This window comes from Anser anser (genome assembly GCF_964211835.1).
Source record: "Anser anser genome assembly, chromosome: Z".
Lineage (NCBI taxonomy): Eukaryota > Metazoa > Chordata > Aves > Anseriformes > Anatidae > Anser > Anser anser.
Genome location: NC_139723.1, coordinates 36,725,142 through 36,748,845, shown reverse-complemented (window position 1 = coordinate 36,748,845; position 23,704 = coordinate 36,725,142). Strand labels below are relative to the sequence as shown.

Below are 23,704 nucleotides of genomic sequence, written 5' to 3'. Positions count from 1 at the left end.
GGAAAAAAAATTTCCAAAACCAAATTAACCAGAAGAATGGAAGAGCGTTTTTTTCCTTGGAACTCAGACTGCTCATGAATATGAAATTCCTTTTTGGTGATATTTGGTAGTATCCCAACGTACACTGCTTTTAGAAAACTTAGGCAACCCAGTCGGCCTTTTTTTTTTTTTTTTAATTTAAAAATTCACACTGCTCACACCATTCTTTCTTCAAGCATCTGCCCTCCAGCTCACTTCAGTTGCTACTAATGACAATAGCGAAGTGAAATTGAGTGCAGAAATCTGCTTTCAAAGGAAGAAAAACAATTAGTAATTGCCTTGGATTAGAAAATTCTCCTTGACACATATTCTGAAGCAGCTATATTTTTATTTATCACGAGCATTGATAATGAGAGTCATCATGGACTAATTGTGGCCTAATTGTAGACTACTCTTTCTTTCTTCCTTTGAGAGAACCATCTATAGAAAACAGTCCACGATTTCAGTACAATAGTCACAAGTCCCTAGCCCATCTATAATCATAGCACAATATGCTTCTGTAGTCAGACATCTCTCCAGCTGAAATTCCCACCTTCAGCAGCTTTATTGGCTTATATAGATATCAATGGATTATGTAGAAATCTGTGTTCAAGCTGCAATTTATGAACTCGGAAGTGTGATCACACTGATTCATTGAGGTAAGAACTCTGGGCCAGAGCAGAATGGGAGTTCTGAAGATTTCTCTCTCTCTTTTTTTTTTTCTTTTTTCTTTCTTTTTTTTTTTTCACAAGAAGCAGAACTGTATAGTCATTTAAATGAGCCAGCCATGGGACATCTCCAAGTTCTTTTTCCTTCTGTAAATACCTGAAATGAGAGAGGGAGGGAAGACATCAGCTTGAGTTCTTTCTGGCTGCCAGAATGCAGACAGCATTTCAATACACTCTTAAGTGGAGAAGGGTTTTAGAAACTGCTGAGCATTACCCACAACAGCTGCAAGATTGATCCAGAGCCTCAATGTTCTTGCTTCTCATCTCCTGTGATCCAGAGGGGGAGTCCAGGGCCATATCTAGCACACCAAACACTTCCACTTTAAATCTACTAATATAAAGCATATTTTCCAGAAGAACCTAGAAAATAAATGACAATTGCTAGGATTTCTGTTGTGAGCAGAACCCACTCTATGATAGACTTTTCCAGCACTGTTCCCTGTGTTCTCACTGAGGAGTTCAGCGGCTTCAGCCGACAGCACAAGGGCTGTAGTTCATACTTTAGTGACATCAAAGAGGCAAAAGTGACTCCAAACTCTGGTTCAAAGTACTTCTAGTAGCCAACAGCCAAGTTTGAGATGAAACCTGTAAAGCTATCTGTAAGTTTGTCATTATATGCAGAAGACTGACTACAAAAGACATGTTCCCCCAGACAGCAAAATTAAATGGGCCGTGTTTTTTTTGTTTTTGCAGATTCTTCTTTTTATGTACACCACAGCAGTTCCAACTCATAATTCTCCTTTTGCCCATGTCCTCTATTTCTTCCTTCTCCTCCTAGTTCCCTTCTGCAGATGCAAAAAAACTAGGTGCACTAACTAGTGCCTTGTCTCCCTTGTAGCTTTTGTTTCTGTGGAAATTTATCTACAAGATTGTTGCTCCCATTTTGAATTTCACTGAAAAATTAAAGCTGGATAAAAAAAGTAAGGGAAATGGGCATCGTAAGTGCACAAGCTTAGTTTCTTAGCTAACCATAAAAACTAAAGTTTCTACAATAGCGAGATGTATTCAGCCAACTCAATCACTCTCTAAATAGTAGGGAGTAATTCTGGTTGTGAAACCTTGATTAAGCAATATGTCAGTTCAACAGGCAGATTTTTTTTCCTGTGTCTTTGTCTAAAGAGAGATTTCTGGCGAGTATGTGTGCTGGGCATGGATTTTTTCCACATCCTCATAACAAATTCTAGGAATACAACACTGTCTTGTTTCCCACCCTTTCCCACCCCCTTTTGGTTGACTTTTCAGGGGTTTTGTTTGCATTTTAAGGAATTCATATTTCATTGATTTACACATTGTTAAGCTCTATTACATTGTTCTTCCTAATTAGTGTTTTCTTCCTACAGCTTCAAGGCAACCAAACTGAAGTTCATTTTTAAAGCAGAGGTTTATATAGCAGAAGATTCACACGACTTGGACAATTGATACCATATTTATCTGAACAGTTGCTGTTTCAGTCAGCAATTCCTGAAACACCGGGATCACAGGATTCCTTTAATGTAGGTTTCTTCTTAATACAGTTGAAGCAAATCTAAAATCTTAGATAAAATGGATCAGCATTTTTATCCAAGTTGTAGGGAAAGAAGGACAGCTATTTAACTATCTGTTTTGATGGCCGGTCTGCTAAGTGACTAAAAAGAAACTATAGCAATAAAATTACTGAAGTGTGCTGGTACAAAAGAAGAAACTTGTTATTTCACTAAAGACAAAAGCAACACTTATCTCCGTCCTCTTTTCCTAGCTATGTCATTCTGTTACATGTTTTTTAGACATCAGATTATCAGATTTTCAGTAGCTAAAACACAACTGCTTACAGCAGTAAAACTGAGGCTGAGCCTACAATGGAAAATTCAGTTTTTCTTTGCAATTGGTTGGCATTTGTGGTAGGTTTTCACAGCATTAATATTAGTGCCTTTTCAAAGTGCCTTAAAAAAAAGTTCTGACAGTGTAATTTTACCAGGAAAGTGGGTGAGGTTTTAAAATATGAACAGAGAATCAATTTAAGTAAAAATAACAAAGGGGCCAATGGTCTGGTAGAAGCTACAAAACTTTAGTACAGCAGTCTCCACTGTTAAATAACACTAATATAATAATTGTTCAGGCATAGTTCTAGAAATTCATTACTTTTCCATTTCATTAAGTGTATCTCTACGAACCATAAACACACATTTGTGAAGCACCACTATATTATAGACCTACGGATGGGCATTCAGTAAACCACCCTCTGTGAAATTAAAAAAAAAAAAAAAAATCACCTCAACTTTTTGCTAATTTTAATATGTAATTGGCCTAGGAGAAACAGTTTCTACAGACAAGCTGATTTAAAAAGCAGAAAATTGAACTATTTAGAAAAGTGTTTTGTCCAGTTAGACTAGCTCATACATACAGTAAATCTCAAATTTTAAAAAGGGACTTATTGTTTGGAAACAGAGCAGGGATTTTAAAGTGTTTGTCCATTTATACCTCATCCTTGGATATAATTATTCAAAATACTTAGATAAACATCCTAATATGATTTACGATTCTTACTGGCAAGTTGCTTTGGTTCTTCATTTTAGTTTCATGTTTTAGAAATAGAGAAAGACCAGTATTTACTTAACACACATGTATTCTCACTCACATACACCGGTTTGGGCCATCTGTATGGCAAAATAAGTAAACTAAGAGCTCTGAGATGGAGAATTAGTCACACTAAAATTGAAATTAATTTTGTTTGTTAGACATGTGCTGCTTTCAAGCTTAAAAAAAAAATAAATCTATTGTTAAGTATATGCAGTTATATATACGTGCCAAGAATTCTGCCTGTTTCTTATGGCTGTGGACATGAAGGACCATTTTCTCCTTCAGCTTTACCTAGTTAACATTGACTTAGCTTATTGATTAAGAAATGCGGGAAAATTATGATCTCATAAGTTTTACATACAGAATATGTACAGATAGAAATGATAACCTGCATAAGGCCCATACAGAACAAACATTCTTTTGACCAATATGCAGGATTTACCAAATAAGTTCACAGCTAAAAATGTTTAAACAACTACTACTATTAGTTCATTAAACAAAATAAATATGTGGAGGAAATTTATCGATCCTGTTGTATCATTTGCTATCTTTATCAATATTCCTTGTGTAAAGCTCTCTTTAGGTGGCTTGCAACATTGTTCACTAGAATATATATGTGATTTTTTTTTTTTTTGACCGTATTTATGTAAAAGCATGCCCTGTTAAATTCTTTCTCTTTCAGCTTTTAAACTGAGGAAGATAGGAAAAGGAAATTATTGTTTTGGTAGAAAACTACTCAATGTTTAAAGAGTAGGAAATTCCCAGAAATGTTTTAAGCACACATAAATTTTCATAGTAACCATAAAAAAAGCCAAGAAAAAGCTGAAGAAAGTTACCTGAAGGCAAGTAACAAGCGAGTGTTTGGAGGAAGGGAGTCAGAATGGAAGAATCATAGAATCACAGAATCATTAAGGTCGGAAAGATCATTGGGTCCCACCATCCCCCTACCACCAATGTCACACACTAAACCATGTCCCTATGCACCACGTCCAACCCTTCCTTGAACACCCCCAGGGACAGTGACTCCACCACCTCCCTGGGCAACCTGTTCCAGTGCCTGACTGCTCTTTCTGAGAAGAAATGTCTCCTAATTTCAAACCTAAACCTTCCCTGGCACAACTTGAGGCCATTCCTTCTAGTCCCATCACTAGTTACCTAGGAGAAGAGGCTGACCCCCAGCTCCCCACACCTTCCTTTCAGGCAGTTGTAGAGAGCAATGAGGTCTCCCCTGAGCCTCCCCTTCCCCATACTAAACAATCCCAGTTCCCTCAGCTGCTCCCCATAGGACTTGTGTTCCAGGCCCTTTACCAGCTTCGTAGCCCTTCTCTGGACTTTCTCGAGCACCCCAATGTCCTTCTTGTAGTGAGGGGCCCAAAGCTGAACACAGTACTCAAGGTGCAGAGTCACCAGAGCAGAGTACAGGAGGACAATTGGACTACATTGGCTAACAGAAAATACTATGTTTAAAATGGTGCAGAGAGGAGTACAGAAATCAATGTTGAACGGGATCAGGTAAAAACCTCAGCAGACCCTTCTGAGAAACAGTCATAGCAGAAGCACTGTAAATGATCTATAGCAAGATTGCTTGCTAGTAAGCATGGACAGAATAGCCCTGTGCTGAACAATGCTTGAAAGCAGAAGACAAGGTAGGGAAAAGAATTAGCCAAAAACAACAACAAAAACTAGAAACCTAGTCACTTATGAGGAAAGTGATGACGATAAAGAAAACAAGGAGACTATAAACAGGCAAAAAACAAAGATGATGTGGCACTACCCATGCACATCACATTTCTACTCCTAACAAAAACGAGAATTGCACAGCTGTCTACTGTAAGGATATTTTTTGGAGTGTAATCTGGTTAACATATGTTCATAGAAATGGGGAATCAGTCACTCTTTTTCCCCAAGTAAGTTCTTTCCTTTGAGGATTACTGTTCTGCCCACTGCATTATAGTTATGTGCTCCAATGAAGATCACTTTAAATCATCACCTACAAAAACTGTTTAGCTTTTTGGTAATTTGAGACTAGCTGTTGCAAAAAAAATGGAACATCCTTGTATGACAGAAAATACTCCTCACATAGAGGAGACGGATTCATTGCAGACAAGGCAGAAGAACAATAGACTCACTATTAAAGAAAGGCATAAATAATTGAGAATGTCTGCAAAGGGACTAAGTTCTCAGAGAATCTGGCTTTTAGCCACTTGTAAATTAAGTGCGAAGAGCACAGAAATAAGAGCAAACAAACCTGAAATTATCAGGAAAAGGAACAGCCAAATACTAGTTCCATTCAGGCAGTCAGGATATTAGCCCTAGCTCTAGGTGAATCATAGCACAGACATTTTCTATGAGTTTGTAACAGCAGACTACAATCTTGTTTCACTGCATGACCTCTGTGTGTGTGTATATATGTGCATACGTGCACGCAGGCCTGTGCACACGTATATTTAAAATCAGGCATACTTCAGCATCTGGTACATGAGTATAGGGCACTATTCATAGTCTCCATTTGGGGGTAACCACAGAAAGTCCAGTCTGGAGGAACATGTTCCACGACATCTATGTATTCAAGCCCCTGTGTATCTTCATACATTGTGTTCACAGCTCCCTAGCCTCATGCAAGGCCTCCTATACTTCAAGGCCTCACAGCCCTTTTCTTCCAAGAGCTGAATCTTGGAAGTTTCCAACACAAGGCTCCACCTGCTGGGACCCTCACCGCTCTTAAGCTGCAGGAAACTTGAGACTCTCATTTCTCCTGGAGTCTAGACACCTTTTGCTGATGCTATGAAGAAAAAAAAAATAAAAATCCAGACAAATTTAGGACAGTTCTGCCTTTCTCAGGAAGATCTGCCCACTCTGAGAGTGGGCAAGCCCATGTCTGTAAGCACCTTTCCCTCTTTTTTTTTTTTTTTTGCCTCCCAGATGGGTTGTAGGAGGAGAGAGGAAAAAAAGTGAAAGAGAAAAAAGAACAGCAACCAGTACCATCTCTGGAGGTGACACATTGATCCTGTCTGTGGGCCCCTCAGCCCCATTTTCGCTTTCTGAAAGAGTAAGATACTCATCCTGCTTTATCAGTGTAAACCCCAGGGGCAGAGAGCTCACAGCCTGTGCCCTGTGTAGGACATGCAGGTCCTGACAACTTACCTGGTCCACAAGCAATAGTCCTTCTTACTCCACAGAGTTACAGCTCATCATCAGCCTTGTTGCAAAGCTCATAGCCCTGAACAGACTTACAGAAAAGAGGGATATTTTGTTCCCACCACAGTAGCTCAGAACACTAGAGATTTCAGGTTATGTTCACATATCAGTCTGTGCCACTCATTCTTCCCTCTATCCTACAAGGACTAAAACTGCCTTGCTAAGAATCAGAAACATATTCACTTGCTGCAGCTGAAAACCAACTCAGCCACGAGTCACAGACATCAGTCAACCAGGGTCTCTTGCTCCAGTAGAGGTGATCCCCGTTACTCTCGTGCCCTACCTCATTCGTATGCCTTTGTCTCAGGTTTCCTTACAAATATTTGCCCTTGCACAGTGAACAAGAGTTCTGGGGAACCTCACTCAGGGTCAACCAGTCAGTCAGTCTCTCTCACCCATACATCTCCTCTCTTCTTCCCCTCCCTCCCAGCTAACATAACAGTATATCTCACCCCAAAGCTCAGCAGGGTTTCTGGCTAGAAATCCATCACGCCAGTGGAGCTTGTCCTTTAACACTTTTCTGACTAGCTGCTGCCAAGGTGTGTTATTTAAGATAAAAGATTAAACAGGGATGAAAATGCCCTTACTAAAGTCATTGCAAATTTTCTGGGTGGCATTTATGTAGAAATCCAAGTTGGACCTTTTCCTTTAGAAGTGTGCTTAATAAAGAGGTAAATAACACATATCAGAATACAGACAGGCACTTTTGTGCATGTCCCCCCGATGGCATCTTCTGCCATCAGTTACCGCAAAATGCAGGGACATGCCAGAAGGTACTCCCAGAGACACAACCCTCACAACAACCATTTTAGATGTCTTTTTATAGTTTGAGAAACATTCAGCAGCTACACTGATTTGCATTTTAAAAGTCAGTATATTCTCTAAAGAGTGCTTGGTTTGCTTAAACTCTTCTGTTAAAACAAAATAAAAAAAAAAAAAAAAAAGAGACAATAGCTCCTCCTTTGAAAGGATACCTTGAACGAAAGAGGAAACAGCCTTTGTCCCATCTAAAATGTCCAGTTTTACATAAAATAGTACATCATCTCTGTCACTTCAGCCCCATGCAGTTTTTGGAAAATAAATCAAAAATTGCTGAGCTTCCATTTTACAAGAGCGGGTGGAGCTTACAGTGGTGGTCAGGCCTTGGCAGATCTCTGTTACTGAAAACTAGATGGTGTGCAATGATGGGAGTGATATCTTAGTGTAACCACATGATTTCCTGTGGTTTCTATGTTAATCCCATTTCTTTCATTGGCTTTTTTTTTTTTTTTTTTCCCCTCAATGTCTCTGTTTGTGTGTGTCTGTTAGTTTTGGTCTTGTTGCACACTTCTGTAAGTGTATGCGAGATTGATTGCTTCCCTTTTCTCTCAGTCTGGCTGTGTTTCCCTGTCTTTTTGTTGCATTTTTTTCTGACCATAATGATGTGGTCTTTCTGGAGTCCATGTACCACTTTCCACGAAGTTTAGTCATTACTTGTTAGAGGCAGCCCACTCACCCCAGTCTGTCATCCTGTTCACATTCATGCTCCTAGTATAACTGCAAAAAATGCTAGCATGCTAGCTCTGTGGAGCATGAATGAGAAAATAAACTCTTTTTCCTTTGCTCATGTTCATCTTACCTTGCACTGAAAGATTTACTTGCCCTTGGAAGGGGCCATGCTGCAGCATAAATCCTTTTACTAAAAGCAGCCCTAAGTAAAGTACCATTCCTCTGCAGGGAGATCCAGCACACTCCAGCCAGTCATGGAGTGACCTGTGGCAAAGTTGTGTTGCTCCTTAACTTAGGCACCCAGAAAATGTGTGGTTTCAGATTTTGTGAGGTTAATCAACCTGCTGTCAATACGCGGGAATCCGTTTCACACATCACGTACCTGTATCACTCCCTAACTTGTCAGCATCTCATTGTTTAATATAAATGCTTATTTCTGAACTGTTTCAAAACTGATTATTGTCATTGTTTCGAAGGTAATACTTTAATTCACTCATTAAGTTCAGACACCTTTACCATCAGTGCATGAATAGTACTGCCAGGAAGGGTGGCCAAGACAATCTGCAAGAGCCAAAGACTTTTTCCTATGTGACTTCCACACCTAGCCTACTGCCAAGAGTGATTTAGGTCATACTTACAGTAGCAAGCAATTGCACCAGTTTACACTGGTATGCTTAATAATTTTCTTTGTGTAATTCATTACTGCAACCTCTAGATGAATGACAATTTAAGCCAAACATGTTTTTATTTAAATCTCTGTACTGCTGATGTAACCATTTTGGGTTCGGATATGGAATCTTCTGCTCAGGAAAGACTGAACTTTAGTTACTCTCATAAATGTCAATGGCTGGCAAACAAATTTTGCCTAAATGTGAGCATTAAATGTCTCTGGGCTGTGTACAGCTCAGATGTACCGCCGTAACTTTTACATTTTTTAAAGAGAGGCTGGAAAACAAGGAGAAGACAGAAAAAGCTCCCAGTAATAGCACACAGGGAGTGTGTCCAGCATGGACCAAGTACCCAGCTGTGGCAGTAGATGCCTGAGGGGACTTAGGCCAAGGTTCCCCTACAAGGATTTTGTTTTATCTTATCCTCAATTAAGCTTAAAAAGACAATAAAAAGCCCAGCGTGAACTGAGATTACAGGAAATAGATGTTCAGAGAACCATGTTTGCCTTGCGGGCTCACGAGCTCGTTGTGATCGCTCTGCGGTCCATGCACAGAGCACCTCCTCCGTGGCACAGCGCCGCGCTCCTTCCTTCGGTGGTCAGCAGCAGGAGCTGCGCCTGCTGGGCCCTGCTGGCTGCTCCTCTCCTCCTCCATATCCGTAATTATAACCTGTTTCTGCAGGTCTCTCCTCCCACTCTTCAGGCCATGTTTTCAAGCTCGTCCTTTCACTAGCAATGTGTACACCGAGGAGCACCACCCTAAGAGCAACTGTGAGCCTCTTGGGCTGGATCCAGGTTGGATGTGTTTGATTCGCCGCTCCATTGAGCTTTCCCTTGGCAGGGGAGGATGAAGCGGGCTTATGGGCTCTAGCCACTTCCCTCACAGCCTCGAGAGGAAGGCGTGTGCTTGGCAGTGTGGTGCAGGTGACACACCAGCAGGCACGCTGCCCCAGCCGCCTCTGACGGACAAAGTTGTTCCCTGGGGCTACGGAGAGCTGCAGACAAACTGAGGCAGCTCTCAGTGAAAGGAGACAGGGAGCCTGCTGTGAAACCACAGGGTCGCTGACCAGCCCTGGTGCTCGTACAAGGGATGTAAGCAACTCCTCAGGAACCTGCTGCCAGAACGGAGCACACAGCTGCAGCAGCCCCTGGTCCTCCACAAGCATGTGGTTAGGTTTTCACACTGACAGCTATACCAGCCCCAAATACAGTCCCACAATCAGAATAATCTGTAAGCGTCTCTCAGTTCTGAAATCCAGCACTGTGAAGACTGGAAATCGAGCAACTTACAAAAATTTATATTATTCAGTGTGTATATTTTCCAATTCTTACATAACATTCCAGAGATATACTTTAATTATGACTTTTACATTTTAGCTTCAGTTTTACTTTACGTAATTATAATGGGTATATCCCACACACAGACTATGTATTTTGCAGATGTGAAATTTTGTTATTATAATGTGGAGGGGAAATGGTTAAACTAATTGACAACATAATGTGAAGTAGTTAAATTCATCAGATACACTGGAGGTTTGTTATTTTTACATCTTGTTTTCCAAGTTATCACTAGTATCATTTTCATAGCTTTTTTTAAAAAAATATGAAAAAGCAGATTACTGAATATACAAAATAGTTCAGAGTAGTTGCCTGAATGCTGTTAAAAACAAGGTTAGCAAAAGGTAATACTTATAGGAAAATTACATTAAGGACATAAGGGACTAAAGTATGTCTGCAAATTACCTGCAATATCCCAATATAATCACATTTTTACTGGGAAAAAATGTACTTCAGCAACTACTATTTTTACTTTAGTTTTTAAGACCTCAAATGTAGAAAATAAACCAATGTACATACAAGTACTCACAACATATGGTGGGTATTCCCTTGCTAAGGTTGTGCAGGTATCCACTTTTGGAATATTATTAAAGGTTATTGATATAGTACGAAAAAGGTCCAATTTTTTCCATTATCCATCTGTGGATCCTCCTCTCCGCAAATTTTCTGTGACCAAGTTAACTTTAGCTTTATGACAAGCTTTCTAGACAGCCTACAAACAGTGTTATCAGACTCATCTAATGCAGTGCCCAGTTTATGGCAAAGGGTCAGCTACTTTCCTGCAGCCAGGTAGTCCATCAGCACAAACCCCACAGCAAGCTGAGTACAAAGCCTTTATGTTCAAGTTATGACCGTAGCATATGAGACACACCTGCAGTGGTCCTCAGTATGGCTGATTCTACAGTGATGCCTTTGACTGTCCCATACACTTTCCAGACATAATTACTACATTAGAATTGTTTAACTTGAAGTGGATTGTTTACTGCACATCAGCACAGCTAACCAGATAGTGTAAACAATGGCTACGTTTCAGAATAGAGTATTCTGAGTAATGTTAAGGAAAGCAAGCTGTTATGTAGTCTGAACTGAATTGTTTATGATACACTAGACATGGTCAAGAACAATTTCCACAAATAAGAAGCTTTCTTTTCTGATGACTTTTACTGGCAAACTGATAGATATAAAAGAAGAGCCTGAAATAGATACCGCTGCATACTGAGTAATCCCATTAACTTAAAATAGAAATACCCGCACTTTTAAATTATTTTTTTATCTTCACATTTGATCAAATTCAGCAGTGCAATGAAATGTCAAAGGCAACACAATGCTCCTGGTTGCTTGGGTCAGCTAAGAGCAAAACGGTTCTCTTTTTCCAAGTTAGGTTGTTGCAGCCAACATAGTTCTCTGTGATCTGTCAGATCATATTGCTCCCTGCCCCTTCAGACCTCTGTAATACCTGCTGTATGTAGGGATCAAGAGTGGGTACCTCTTTCTGCTTTTCTGACTCACACATACACAAGTCAGAAGAGGTTTTCATTAGTATCTCAGAATATTCTTCTTTCTGATCCATGTTGCTTCTGGTATGTTCTGCTTTGAGTTGGGAGTTTGTACTACATAGATACTAACCCCTTACAGAGCTATGTATGAGTTCCTGTGATTGACTTTGTTTATTTATACAGAGCTGGTAAAAACAAGCAATCAAGTTATTGGTTCCTTACTGTTATCAAGGTGCAAAAGAGATTTAATTGATCTTGTATTACAAGTTGAAGAAGTTTTTTTGGTGGTGGTTTTTCTTTGTCTGTTTTCACTAACAGTTATGCTTAACTGTTTCAAACTTATCCAAACCTGAGTTTAAATTGTTTAAATTTTCCAATTTTTCTAGGTCAGTGTTTTGCATTGCCCTACCTCCTATCATCAGGCACAGAAGAGTGGTTATATATTCCAGTTTTTATATTTTTTCATACGCAATTCAAAGGAAAAAATGTGTGAACAAATAAAACAGGATATCAAAGCTCCTACCACTACAATAACCCTGACAAAAACACACTTTCAGGCCTACCATACAAAAGCTCTTCAGCACTGTAAACATTTTGTCACTACAAAGAGCAATACTTGACCACTTTTTGAAGACAGGCAATCCTATCTGAAAGAAATGTAATACTTTTTTAGACTCCCACTTAAGCTTTGTACGTGCTATGATTGTCAGGTCTGTAATTCCCAGCATGTCCAGCTCTGCTCTTGAATCAACAGTAAACAGTGTTCAGGTGGCAGGAGGTAGGTTTTGTTCACTAACAGCCTTGTGTTATGTCCTTCATGTGCTCCCACATCTACATGTGCTCTTCTGGCTGTGAGTTCAACCCCTGAAAATATAATTTGCACGCAGTGTGTTACAGCCTGAAGCTGAGCACACTGTCTTATCCACACAGAACTGATCTTATGTGAACTTTCTTTCCTCATAATATAACTCTATCAAATGGGGATCAGATGTAGTCCTGGCAATAAGCAAAGACAAAATACAGATCTTACACACTTGTCTTGATTTTGGAAACTGAAATCAATAGAAGTTGTCCAGTGGTCTAGAACAATAATCACAATTAATAATATAACCCTAATAAAATTACTTCATTTTATTTGCTTAGATTATTGAACTTCCTGTCATGATTCTACAGAGATGAAATTTTCTTTTCAGCAGAGGGCTTGTAGATTTAGAAATCCCTTTCCTAGAGAAATAATGGGCAGGATTTTCATAACTAATAAGGAGAAAATGGACCTAACTGAGCCATTTCCCAGGAACCCTGCTCTGGTACTCCAGAAGGATTTTAGAAATATGCACTTCTTTCACTTTCAATTTTTGAAAGGAAAATGGCAGGAAATGACACAATCATTTAGGTTTCAAGAAAATATTTATATTTCCTCTTGTTACATCTGAAAAATGAATAGTGCTTGTTGACCTAGCCTCACTCAGCACAGGCAGGTCTTTCTTTCTAATAAATTTGCTATCAAAATATAGATGGTAGCTGTACATCTTCATGTGCAATGGAAAGACACTTTCCCTGGGTGCACGTTATCTAAACTGTGTTAGCTGAGTGGAACTGTGGAAAACCAAAGTCCCGTACACTGAAAATTAAAAGCTGTCCACACAATCTCTGGCATATCCAGCAATTGATATACATGCTTGACAGGACAGGGAAAATAGCTTTATGGTTACTTATAGGTAGATTGCATTTCAGCAGTGATAATGATTCGTCATTAATCCCTGCTCTTAAAATCTAGCTGCTAAAATGAAAATGTATGTTGGCAACACTCATAAAACCATTACATGGGAGGCTCTCCTATTCTGCTGTGGGAAAATCAGTTCAACCATCAGTCACTGCGTAATACCTTGGTTTTTAATAGCTCTATTGTCATTTATGACAAAGTGGTCTAAGCACGTTAGGAAGACTCTAGGAAGAGGTAATGAGTTTTACTAGAGTAACTGATATACTTAGGTACTCAACTTACTGAAAAGGATTTACCAAATAGCTTTATGAAGAGGAATTAAACTACCGACCAGTCCTCCTCCCTTTTCCAGCTACTGATTGGCATGCTAAGACAGGAACAATCCATGCATGCCCAAACAGCCATTGAAATTGATTGCAGAAAGGGTGTTTTTCTCTTGGTCTTGGTGGATTTCTATGTTTTTTGTTTTCTTTCACTCTGTTTTGGGAGGAAGAGGAGGACTGAATGGATACGGTCTTCAAGGGAGATTTGAAAAAGACTGTAAATCAAAAGGAAATTGATTTATTTGCATGCTGCCAGTACAGAATCATCAGATATGCCCCTGCTGTACTTCTTCACAAAGAGGTGACGAAAATGAGATTGTTAAAGTTGTGTTTGGCATAATCCACAATTGTTTCTCTAAATTTGAAAACTTATAGTTGAAATTGTCAAGGAACAAATATACCCTCTATTTAGTTTTCCCCACATGAAACAAAATGCCCTGTAAAATAACCTCCATCACAGTAGACTTTTGGCAGCTGAGCTTCCAGCATGACTATTTCATTGCAAGAAAATGCACCCAGAGTTACTGAACAGTGTTGCTGGGAAGAAAGCAGCATAAACCAGCTTTCTGCTCTTGTGGTGAAGGCAGCCAGCCACATCCCAGGCTGTAGTAGCAAGGGTGTAGCCAGCAGAACCAGGACAGTGATATTTCTCTATTAGGCACTAGGGTCAGCATCATGTATGGTGAACTGTGTCCAGGTTGTGTCTCACTAGCATAAGACCAACATGGCTATACAGGAGCAAGTCCAGCTGTCTCCAGGATGGTCAGGAGGCTGGAGCCCTTCACAAGTGAGGACAGGCTGAAGAAGGTGAGATTGTTTGACCTGGAGGAGAGAAAATTCACAGGAGACCTTACTGCTGCCTACAGCTGATCCCATTGGAGGGCAAAGAGAAGATGGAGACAGACTTTTCTCAGAGGTGCAAGGACAGGCAGCAGTAGGCAAAAGTTTCAACATAGGAGATTCCAACAAGATTATTTTTTTTTTCCATTGGAGAACATTTGAATACTTGAACAGCTGCCCAAGAAGCTGTGGGATCTCCAACCTTGCAGATATTCAGAACACAACTGGACACAGCCCTGAGCAACATCATCTAACCATATCTCCCTACATGCCCTCTAATTTTTGTGATTCTGTGTATTAACCAACATGTTCTGCTAATGTTTCTGAGCACATATAAAATAAACAAATAAATAAATCCTCTCTTGATCTTTCCTGATGATACATCATTTGTATGTTAGCGTAACTTCATACTTCACAAACACTATTTTGTCCTATAATAGGAACTAATGGGTCTTATCCAGGGTTTTATTTTTATTTTTACATCGTGACAGCCATCTAAATATAAAATTATAATAGTGAGCTGGCACAAAGACTTTTTATTCTGAGATTTACAGAGACCATGGCTCATGCTACAGTCCAGAGGGATGGGGATGCCTGTAAGGTTTATTCCATTTCACTATAAACCCTGTATCTTGGTTATCAGCACTAAGCAGCTACAAAGGGCTTAGCAAGAGCTGCTGATCCTATTCAGGATCTGTTCAGTGCTGAGCCACAATGTTTTTCAGTGCTGTGGCCATGCTACTAGTAATATTGAAGTTGTTACTCAAGAGCTGAAGTGTATTTTCCTCCACAAACTACAAGGATAGTAGACATACTGTATATGTCTCTATTATGCAGACGTAGATTCAGCCTCCACAATGAAGGTGTACAGTAGCAATTTCCAGTGGACATACTGAAATAGCCACTTTGTGCTTGCTTACATTAGGATTTTATGCTGTTACATGTCCAGTTAGAGAAACATGCCTGTATACACATGTCACAGCAGTGACTGCTTCAGGTAATGGCATCATGAGTTTAGTTTATGCAGCTCTGCTTCAGGTAATAGCATCATGAGTTTAGTTGTATGCAGCTAACTACATCTTTCTTTATGTAAATGCACTGGTTTCTTTTTGAGAAAAAAAAAAATCTTTTGGTAAATATGAGGTTGAATAGATCAAGAAACATTTCAAAGCATGTAAACTAATACCCGTTAACATACAGGTATGCATACTTGTAATGCTGTATAAGATTAATAAAATGCATTAACTAGCAATTGTGAATAATTATTTTCTAAACACTGTAAGCTTTCTAATCTTGATATACCATTCTGTAAGTTATTTCTACATTATCCGTGTGTTTTAGGCAAGATCTTTCTCAGTCTATGGCTTAAACTTCAAGACAAATTTATTGAATTGTGATTTTATTATTTCTGTCTGCTGCTATGCAACTAAGAACACATCAGCCAACCAGTGCTTACTATCAATCAAATTCCACAAAACCATTCCATTATCACCTCTGAACTCCAATTTTAATTGTTGTATAAATAAGCATTCCTCTAATTTAATAACTGCTATTTTCTCGATGGCTAGAGAGAAACTCAGGAAAAGTTGAAAACATTACACCATATGGCAAATTTAAACTGTTATAACTGCTGGTGTAATTGTGTCACCAACATCTTATGATGCTTCAAGGGAAGAAGCTGCATTTTTGTACACAACCAAGTCTTTTGGTTGTCTTTTGAAGTTAACAATAATGGAAGTTGTTTGTCCACATCTATAGTAGGAGCTACAATGACTACAAATAATACTTTTGATAGGGTAACCCATAAGCTTAGGTCATAGGGATAAAGAGACACACAAAAAAATCACAGTTCTCAACTGTTTTAAATATCTGATTGTTAAAATTCTTTCACTGTATATTTTGCTACCTTGGCCACTGCAACATGTCTTTTTGCTTCATGACACCTGGAAATGGCCCTTTCTCAGGGAAGTAAAGCTTTGGAACAAGCAGACAGGAACATCTGAGTTTTGAGTCACAAACAGAAGAAAGAACTGCAGTAAAGAAACTAAGGCAGAAATATCTGAAATGACAAAGAAGGAAGAGAAAAAAGTGATCTTATGCCAACCGTTTTTAGGAAAGGAAAGCAGAAATGTTATAATACAGTCTCCTGACACTGAGAAATCCAAATGGTAAAGAGAGGAAACATCTCATTTTATATAACTGGCAACTACACAGTAATGTTTTATGGCCAGTCTATATAGGTTATGAGGCAACGTTCAAGACTCTGACAAAAACTGTCTAAAGTTTAAACAAATATAAAAAGCAAAATAAAATAGTTAAAATAAAAGACCCAAATCTCAACCAGTGGTAACGCCTAGCCAAAAACAGAGTGACAGAATAGAAATGGTGCTATTAATGGTAATTCTAATTCCTCCTTTATGAGACTCACCCCGTGACTATCAGGCAAATACCAGGAAGAAAGCTACACTCTGCCATGTCATAAAGCCTCTAAAAAAGCATGTTATCACCCATAATAATATTACAGTTCTTATAGAACCTATTAAAGGACAACAACCAACGATGTTGCTTCTCAAAACCTATTTTATTAAAAAAATGACTGCACATGTATTAAACATCAGTGTGGCACACTACCAATTCGTTCTTGATATGTTCAGAAGTTTGGAGGCTGATTCTCAGTTATACCGAAGTAATGCTGCTAAAGTTGATCACAAGAAACCAAGGCCACATGGAATCAGCTCATAAGAATGGGAACCTCCAACTACATAAACTTTGTAAATTCATTTCTTTTTCTGTGACAAGGATACTGTGACTAATGTCACAAGATTAAAGTACCATAGGTCTGCTTTGATTTACATTGGAGTCTGAAGTGATCACCAGAATCAGACACAGGATTACAAAGATTAGGAACTCACATAAGTCTTTCTGCTGTCTCAAACTGGGGACAATTAAACATACTTTATGATGCAATGTTCCCACTCCAGCCTTTGTCATTTTTTCTCCACGTGGAATAGACAGTAAAAAATCTTTTTTCCCCCATGGCCTCATAGTGTGCAAAGCAGTTCTTTGCTTGGATGTTAATATTTAATTCTCAATATCAGTTCTCCAAATTTAAACCTATAATACCGATTTAAAGAGACAAGGCAAGATTTTTAAAACAATCTACCAAAAATGGAGAATCTCAATGAAAATCAAATCCATAACATGAAAGTATAGGCTAATTCAGGCACTGGTTATCAAGGTGCCAGAACAATGCTGCACCAAATCCCACAACTCCCCTGGAGTTTTTGCACTAGCCTAAGTAACATGCTGGGAGAAGTTACAGCACCAGTAGCTTTCCCTCTATATAAAACAGATGCATTTTCTACTGCCTTGTTGTCTAAGGCACAGCGACTTCAGCATGGGCCAGAAACCTATGCTTCACAGATCCTGTCTTAGCACTGATGATAAGTGTTCTTTGTATCTGCCTTGAAAAGCCCTTAACCTTTCACTCCCTTCTGTTCCTGCTAGACCATGGAGATAACAATGCAGACCTCTGAAGTCATGATGGGGGTTGATTAGTCTGTGTGCCAAAAGGGGAAAAAGAGAAATTGCAATGAAGTGTCAGCTGCTTGCATCGTAACACTGACACAAGAGCAGGAGCCATGGCAGCCACAGTTATCGATGCTGCAGAAATGACATCAAATCTATATTTTAAAAATAATAAAATAAAATCCAAAACTTTGCTGCAGAAAGTAGATCTGAAATTCTGTAGAAATCCAGAAGCACTGAAAATAGGATGTAAATTGTAGGAAAGAAATAGCTTTGTTTTCATGAAAGATGTAACATTAAATAACATTAACATGTTATTTACAGACTAAGCATATTTCAGTAAGCCAGGATGAAAAAAAATGAGATTTTGTGTCAAAGAAATTTTTGGTCATGGCCACACACCCAGTCATGTTGTAGATCAAAGGTTTTGGGATTCTTTCCTGCAGTCCTTGGGATCTATGGGCTGCTTCTTGGTGGTCACTGACAAGGGCTGACAAATTTGTTGATCTTTGCACCAAACTAACTGAGTGTAAATTCCTAGCAAATGGTCTACAGATCATAACAAAGCTTACATCTCCCAAGCTAGACCTCTTGAAAATGTCCAGTGAAATCACTGCTGACATGTGTAGTTCTAGTACATCTGTATAGATCTCCAACCTGCAAAATCCCTGTGTAACAATCCCATCAGGCCCACAGGTCCAGACCCATTTAGTACCCACAAGCCTTTCTTCTGGAAACATGGGTAGTAAAAGCTGACTAAGCTATGATTCTCAGAATTATTTATTTTATTTTATTTTATTTTTTTGAAATCAAGCTTTATGTATCTCTTCAGAATACAAAGCAAGCAGAGCAAAGAGAAAATAAGACAAGTTGTTTTTATACATTTTTTCTTATTAACACCAAATTCTTTTCTATAAAGTCCATCTCTGGTGAGGGAGAAGTCTGCTTTGCTGCCAACTACATCAGTTGTTTGATGGTTCTTTTTCTCTCTCTGCTAGCACAGCTGTACTTCTGGATCCCAACCCAGAATCATAAAGCTGTAGAATGATTTGGTTTGAAAGGGACCTTAAAGATCATCTAGTTCCAACTCCCCTTCCAAGCCAGAGACACCTTCCACTGAATCAGGATGCTCAAAGCCCCATCCAGTCTGGCCTTGAACACCTCCAGGGATGGGGCATCCACAGCTTCTCTGGGCAACCTGTGCCAGTGCCTCACCACCCTCACAGCAAATAATTTTGTCTTAGTCTAAAAACCCTCTTTTAGTTTAAAACCGTTATTCCTTGTTCTATCACTACATTTCCTTGCAAAGAGCTTTCTTGTAGGCCCCCTTTAGGCACTGGAAGGCTGCTATAAAGTCTACCTGGCTCCTTCTCTTCTCCACCTGAAATAGCCCAACTCTCTCAGCCTGTCTTCGCGGGAGAGGTGCTCCAGCCCTCTGAACATCCTTGTGGCCCTCCTCTGGACTCACTGCAACAGGTCCATGTCCAGGCCCCAGAGCTGAACGCAGTGCTCCAGGTGTGGTCTCACAAGAGTGGAGGAGAGGGGGAGAATCACTCCTCTCAACCTGCTGGTCACACCACTTCACCTGCCTTTGAAGGCGAGCTCAGATCCTGCTAGCTGCATGGCAATAGCAGACATTTCTGTGCAGGTCCAGCACATGAGAACATATACAGCAGTAACCACTGCATGGCTCTTGCAGAGCGCACAGAGCTATGGATTTCTGTGGGTACTTTAAAGCTAGCTCACGTTGTAGCTAGCTCAACACCAGTTGCATCCAAACCTCTGACTGCAGTGGAGAAATAGCATCAGAGCAGTTCTCACAAACATACACCCCACACATTGCTGAGAACAGGCTCCCATCTCAGCTCACTGTTTGGGCCAGCATTTTGCTTTAAGGGTCATAACTGAGATAAAGGGTCATAACTGAGATATAAAAGTCTTAAAATCTCATCTGGAGTACGACAGCTTTACTCCCTCATGCCTATCAAGCGTCTTCTCTCTGTCCTTATTTGGCTTTCTTTCTCTGCAGTAGCCTTTGACTTAAACTCCTCGCAGTTAGATTGTTTGCCAAACAAACTAACATAAATGTGCTATTTGCAAAAATTTACACATTCTACTTCTTTGTCCACAGTGCATAAGTATATTTGCTTCACTAACATCAAGAAATACTCATTTCAAGAAGAGTTTTTAAAGATTGCATAAGATTTTCTACAGAAACCAATGTAATAAGCGAGAGTCTGTACCAGAGTGATGCAGAGCTGCAGATTGGCCTGAGCACAGCTGCATTAGCGCACAGATCCTCTCTTTCCCATCTCATTAATATTTCAGGTCATTCCACAGTGAACACTTATTCTTATGAGGCACAGCAATGTGCCAGAGACTGCTTTGTGGACTGGAATAGTACTGTTTCCATTCAAAGTCTGGTCCAGTTTCTCCATGGAAAGTAAAAGTGAGCTATCACAAAACCGAACTGCCAGCATGTCTTCAGAAAACTTCTGCTGGACTTTGAGAGTGCTAAGGAAAAATCCTGTGCTGCGGTATGGCAACTGGTGTGAATTTCCTCTTTTTGCTGTAATGAAGTTAGCAACATCCACAGATAGATTGACTTAAAGTGACTGCCCAGCAGTATTAAATTCCCCTTAACAGACTGACTTATCCCAGTGGTTTACAAAAATATCTCTTTGGAATGCCTCCAAACATACCAGAGATGCTGGCAAGCTCAGTCCCCAGAATAGTCCTCAGCTAGCGACTTCCAAGCTCCACACAAGAATCAAATTACCTCACTTGAACACCGGTCTACATTCTTTTTTTGGTTGAAGACATTACCTCCCTCTTTCAGTGTAATTACGAAGAAAAGTTGTCTTCTTTTAAAATAAAATCAAATCCATAGTGTCTGAAGACAAACAGACCCCGGTACAGGAGAGAAATCCTAGGCCAGAGAGAGAAACACTGTTAATGCAGCTTCATAAATATTGACAACACGTTGCTTTAGGCAGTATTGATGCAACAACAGCAACATTTTTTGTATGCACCCTGTCATTACCTTTGGTTAATAGTCTGTAAATTTGTGTTAGCTTTGATCGAGGTGCCCTTGTACAGGTTAAGAAGTAGCAAAAGCCAGTAGTACCTCATGACTTCTGGAAAATACCGTCCCTTCTGCCCACTCTGTCTCAAAGGTTACTGCCCCCATGACACAGAGAAGCAGAGCTGTGCTTGTATGCCAGCAGTGACAGGTTGTAGCCCTGCTCCTTTCTTTCTCATCATGGAGCTGAGTTTGGAGCTCTCACTGCCTTCCTGTGAACTGTGATAGCCGCAGTGATGAGCCACCCCCTGCCCCACTGCCTCTGCCACAAATAGCTGCAACCTTTAACCGATGGACAGGACAAGCAGCAAAAGGAAATAAATAGCACCACGTGCCACAGCGAGAGTCAGGGCCTCAGTGTGGGTGAGTCAGCACAGCCCCAGCTGTACCAGCTATGGCGCTGGCTTTGCTCCTCCATTTACAGGCTGCAAGCCAAAGCACAAAGGGAATACTTCCCAACGGCCTTCATTGTTATACTGAGTGCAAAATAGCTATATTTAAGGCTTTTTCTTAAAACAGGCAGCATGCTGCTTCCCTTCCCCACTCCATGAAATGTTTCACAAGCCAGGCAGCACCAGGACTGTTTTCACGGTTCTTGTGTGTTCAGGAGTGTGGCCTTTACTTCCTGGCAGTACATCAGATGTTATTTCCACTGTGGTATTTCAGTACTGCTAAACCATGCTTGCAAACATCCACTTAGACTGTAAGTCATTCTATGCCATTTTATGCCATCTTTTAAATGTTTCTTTCCTTCAATCGATCATGCAGATACGTTTTTATTTACATTAACTTCTAGGAATATTTTTTCATTGTACAAGCACTTTCAGAGATACTTCTCTGTGAAGGGGGTGGTGGTTTTTCATTGATTCTCACTGCTGATATTTCAGTCATCCAATTAGGAAAAAGGAACAATGCAATGTGACCTGCACACCAAATAGACAGACTGACTGAATGCTTGAAATACACAGTCTGAAATTCATGCAAGACTGAAATTTGTTTGCATAAGCTGTTGTAAGAACAATGTAAAAACTTATCTTAGTAGAAATCAGTTTTGTCAAAAAAGACAAAGATAGGCCAAAGTCATTACACATTTTATTCACAACAAAGATTACAGTCAGTGATTTGTTAGTATTAGGTAGCTTAATCACTGTTTAATGCTAAGAAAGAACATTAAACCTCGGAAAAAAGTTTAGGCATTTTTTCTCCTGAAATTTTCTAGAGCTTTCATACTTATCTTACAGAACAAGAAACTTCCTCACTTGTCTTCAGAGCATGGGAGTAAAAAATGAGACTTGTGGGGCTTGAGAAATTTATTTGCTATCTACAGATCATAAAAAGACATTCTTACCACATTTATAAGACGCTTTCCTCCACACAGTCTGGTTAATGATAAAAAGAATATCCCAGAAACAAACAAACAAACAAAACCAAACATTTGCTCTAGTGATTCTTATCCAGTTATAAGAGATCACATGTACTATATATTGTTCCAATGCATTTTGAAGCACCATTCTGCTAATGCAACCTGTCTCTTTTTCCTATGGGAAGATTCACTCAACTACTGTCAAAAATTTTACTTGTTTTTATATTTAATTTTTTAAAAATTGTGTCCATATGTGTATATTGTAACTCCTACAATATTTGATAAAATGCAAAGCAAAACCAAAATAAAATACATTCCTGAATTTTCTTTCTTTATCAGTGTGCTAAATAAGCCTTAACAATTCTCAATCTCTAAGCAAGAGCATAATCAAACTGGCCTTTCTCCATTCCACCAAGTCCATCAGCCCAGGTTGAGGTTGGCATACTCCGGTAGGGGTCAAGCAGAATTCGGAAGCAGCGAACAACGAGGATTCCCAAGAAAATAAATAATAAAATCACAAAGGCAAAGGTTGTTTTCTGTTCCAGGGTCCTGCTGGAATCTGATGTCATGTTCCCAGATGGCACCAAAGTGGCACTGAATATCTCTCCATCCATCGTCCAGGGAAGCTGAAACGAATAATCCCACAGTCTCCTTCTTTTCATCATTAGTTTGCTGAGGTCAGAGTAGAAGCCATTTAGATGCACTTTGTTATCTGTAGGGCAAGGGGGAAGCAATGTTAATTGTGAATAGCCCTTTTGTTTAGTTCAATGCAACTTTCTCCTAGTGGAGAAAAATGAGATGGAAAAGGACTTGACAGCAGTTCTGCCTGCCTCTGTGTCACATAGGAGAGACATGTTAGAAATCCCGTACTGCTCTGTTGGCATAGCAGAATTCAGTCACTGATATTACATGTCACTAGACCCTGAGCTGGCAGGAACCTCTCCCTCCTACCATATTATTTGGACTGGGGTAGAACATTTCTTTCCTTGAAGGGTAAATGAGGGTTTTAATCACAGTGTTCCAGTGGGTAACCTACAGAAACGGCAACTGGGAAACAAATTGCATTCCTTGCTGCAGGATGGACGAACTGCAATTGATACCACTCTACGTGGGGGACTAGAAAGACAAGTGTATTTATGGCTTTATACACAGTGACCAGAAATGTTCTGAGGTGGGATGGACCAGGATCTGATGCAGGACAGTAAAATGCATGTGTCTCCAAGGTGGAAGGCAGCAACCCAGTGTTTGTAACGCTGCAGCATTTATAAGGAAAGGGCATAAATAGTGTTTGAAATGAGAGGAAAACATTTAGGAAGGCAGTCTAAAACAAGTCAAATACTAATGCAGCTCAAGGGC

The 23,704-nt window shown here is 39.7% G+C and overlaps 1 protein-coding gene and 1 long non-coding RNA gene across 7 annotated transcripts in view; both read right to left on the bottom strand.

The window, feature by feature from the left end:
- Window positions 1-716: 716 nt before the first annotated feature.
- LOC310889751 lies at window positions 717-21,229 on the bottom strand. The gene is made up of 3 exons (XR_014576757.1): window positions 21,031-21,229; window positions 961-1,106; window positions 717-843 (listed from the first exon to the last, which is right to left on the bottom strand). It is a non-coding gene; the product is annotated as an uncharacterized lncRNA (long non-coding RNA).
- An 879-nt stretch (window positions 21,230-22,108) lies between these two features.
- Window positions 22,109-23,704, bottom strand: part of CTXN3 (cortexin 3) — a 32,489-nt gene continuing 30,893 nt past the window's right edge. For all 6 annotated transcript variants that reach the window (XM_083818989.1, XM_083818985.1, XM_083818988.1 and 3 more), the window contains one exon: window positions 22,109-23,060. In XM_083818989.1, the coding sequence (XP_083675115.1) occupies window positions 22,720-23,013 (294 nt within the window). In that variant the 5' untranslated portion in view covers window positions 23,014-23,060 and the 3' untranslated portion in view covers window positions 22,109-22,719. The remainder of the gene's footprint in view (window positions 23,061-23,704) is intronic.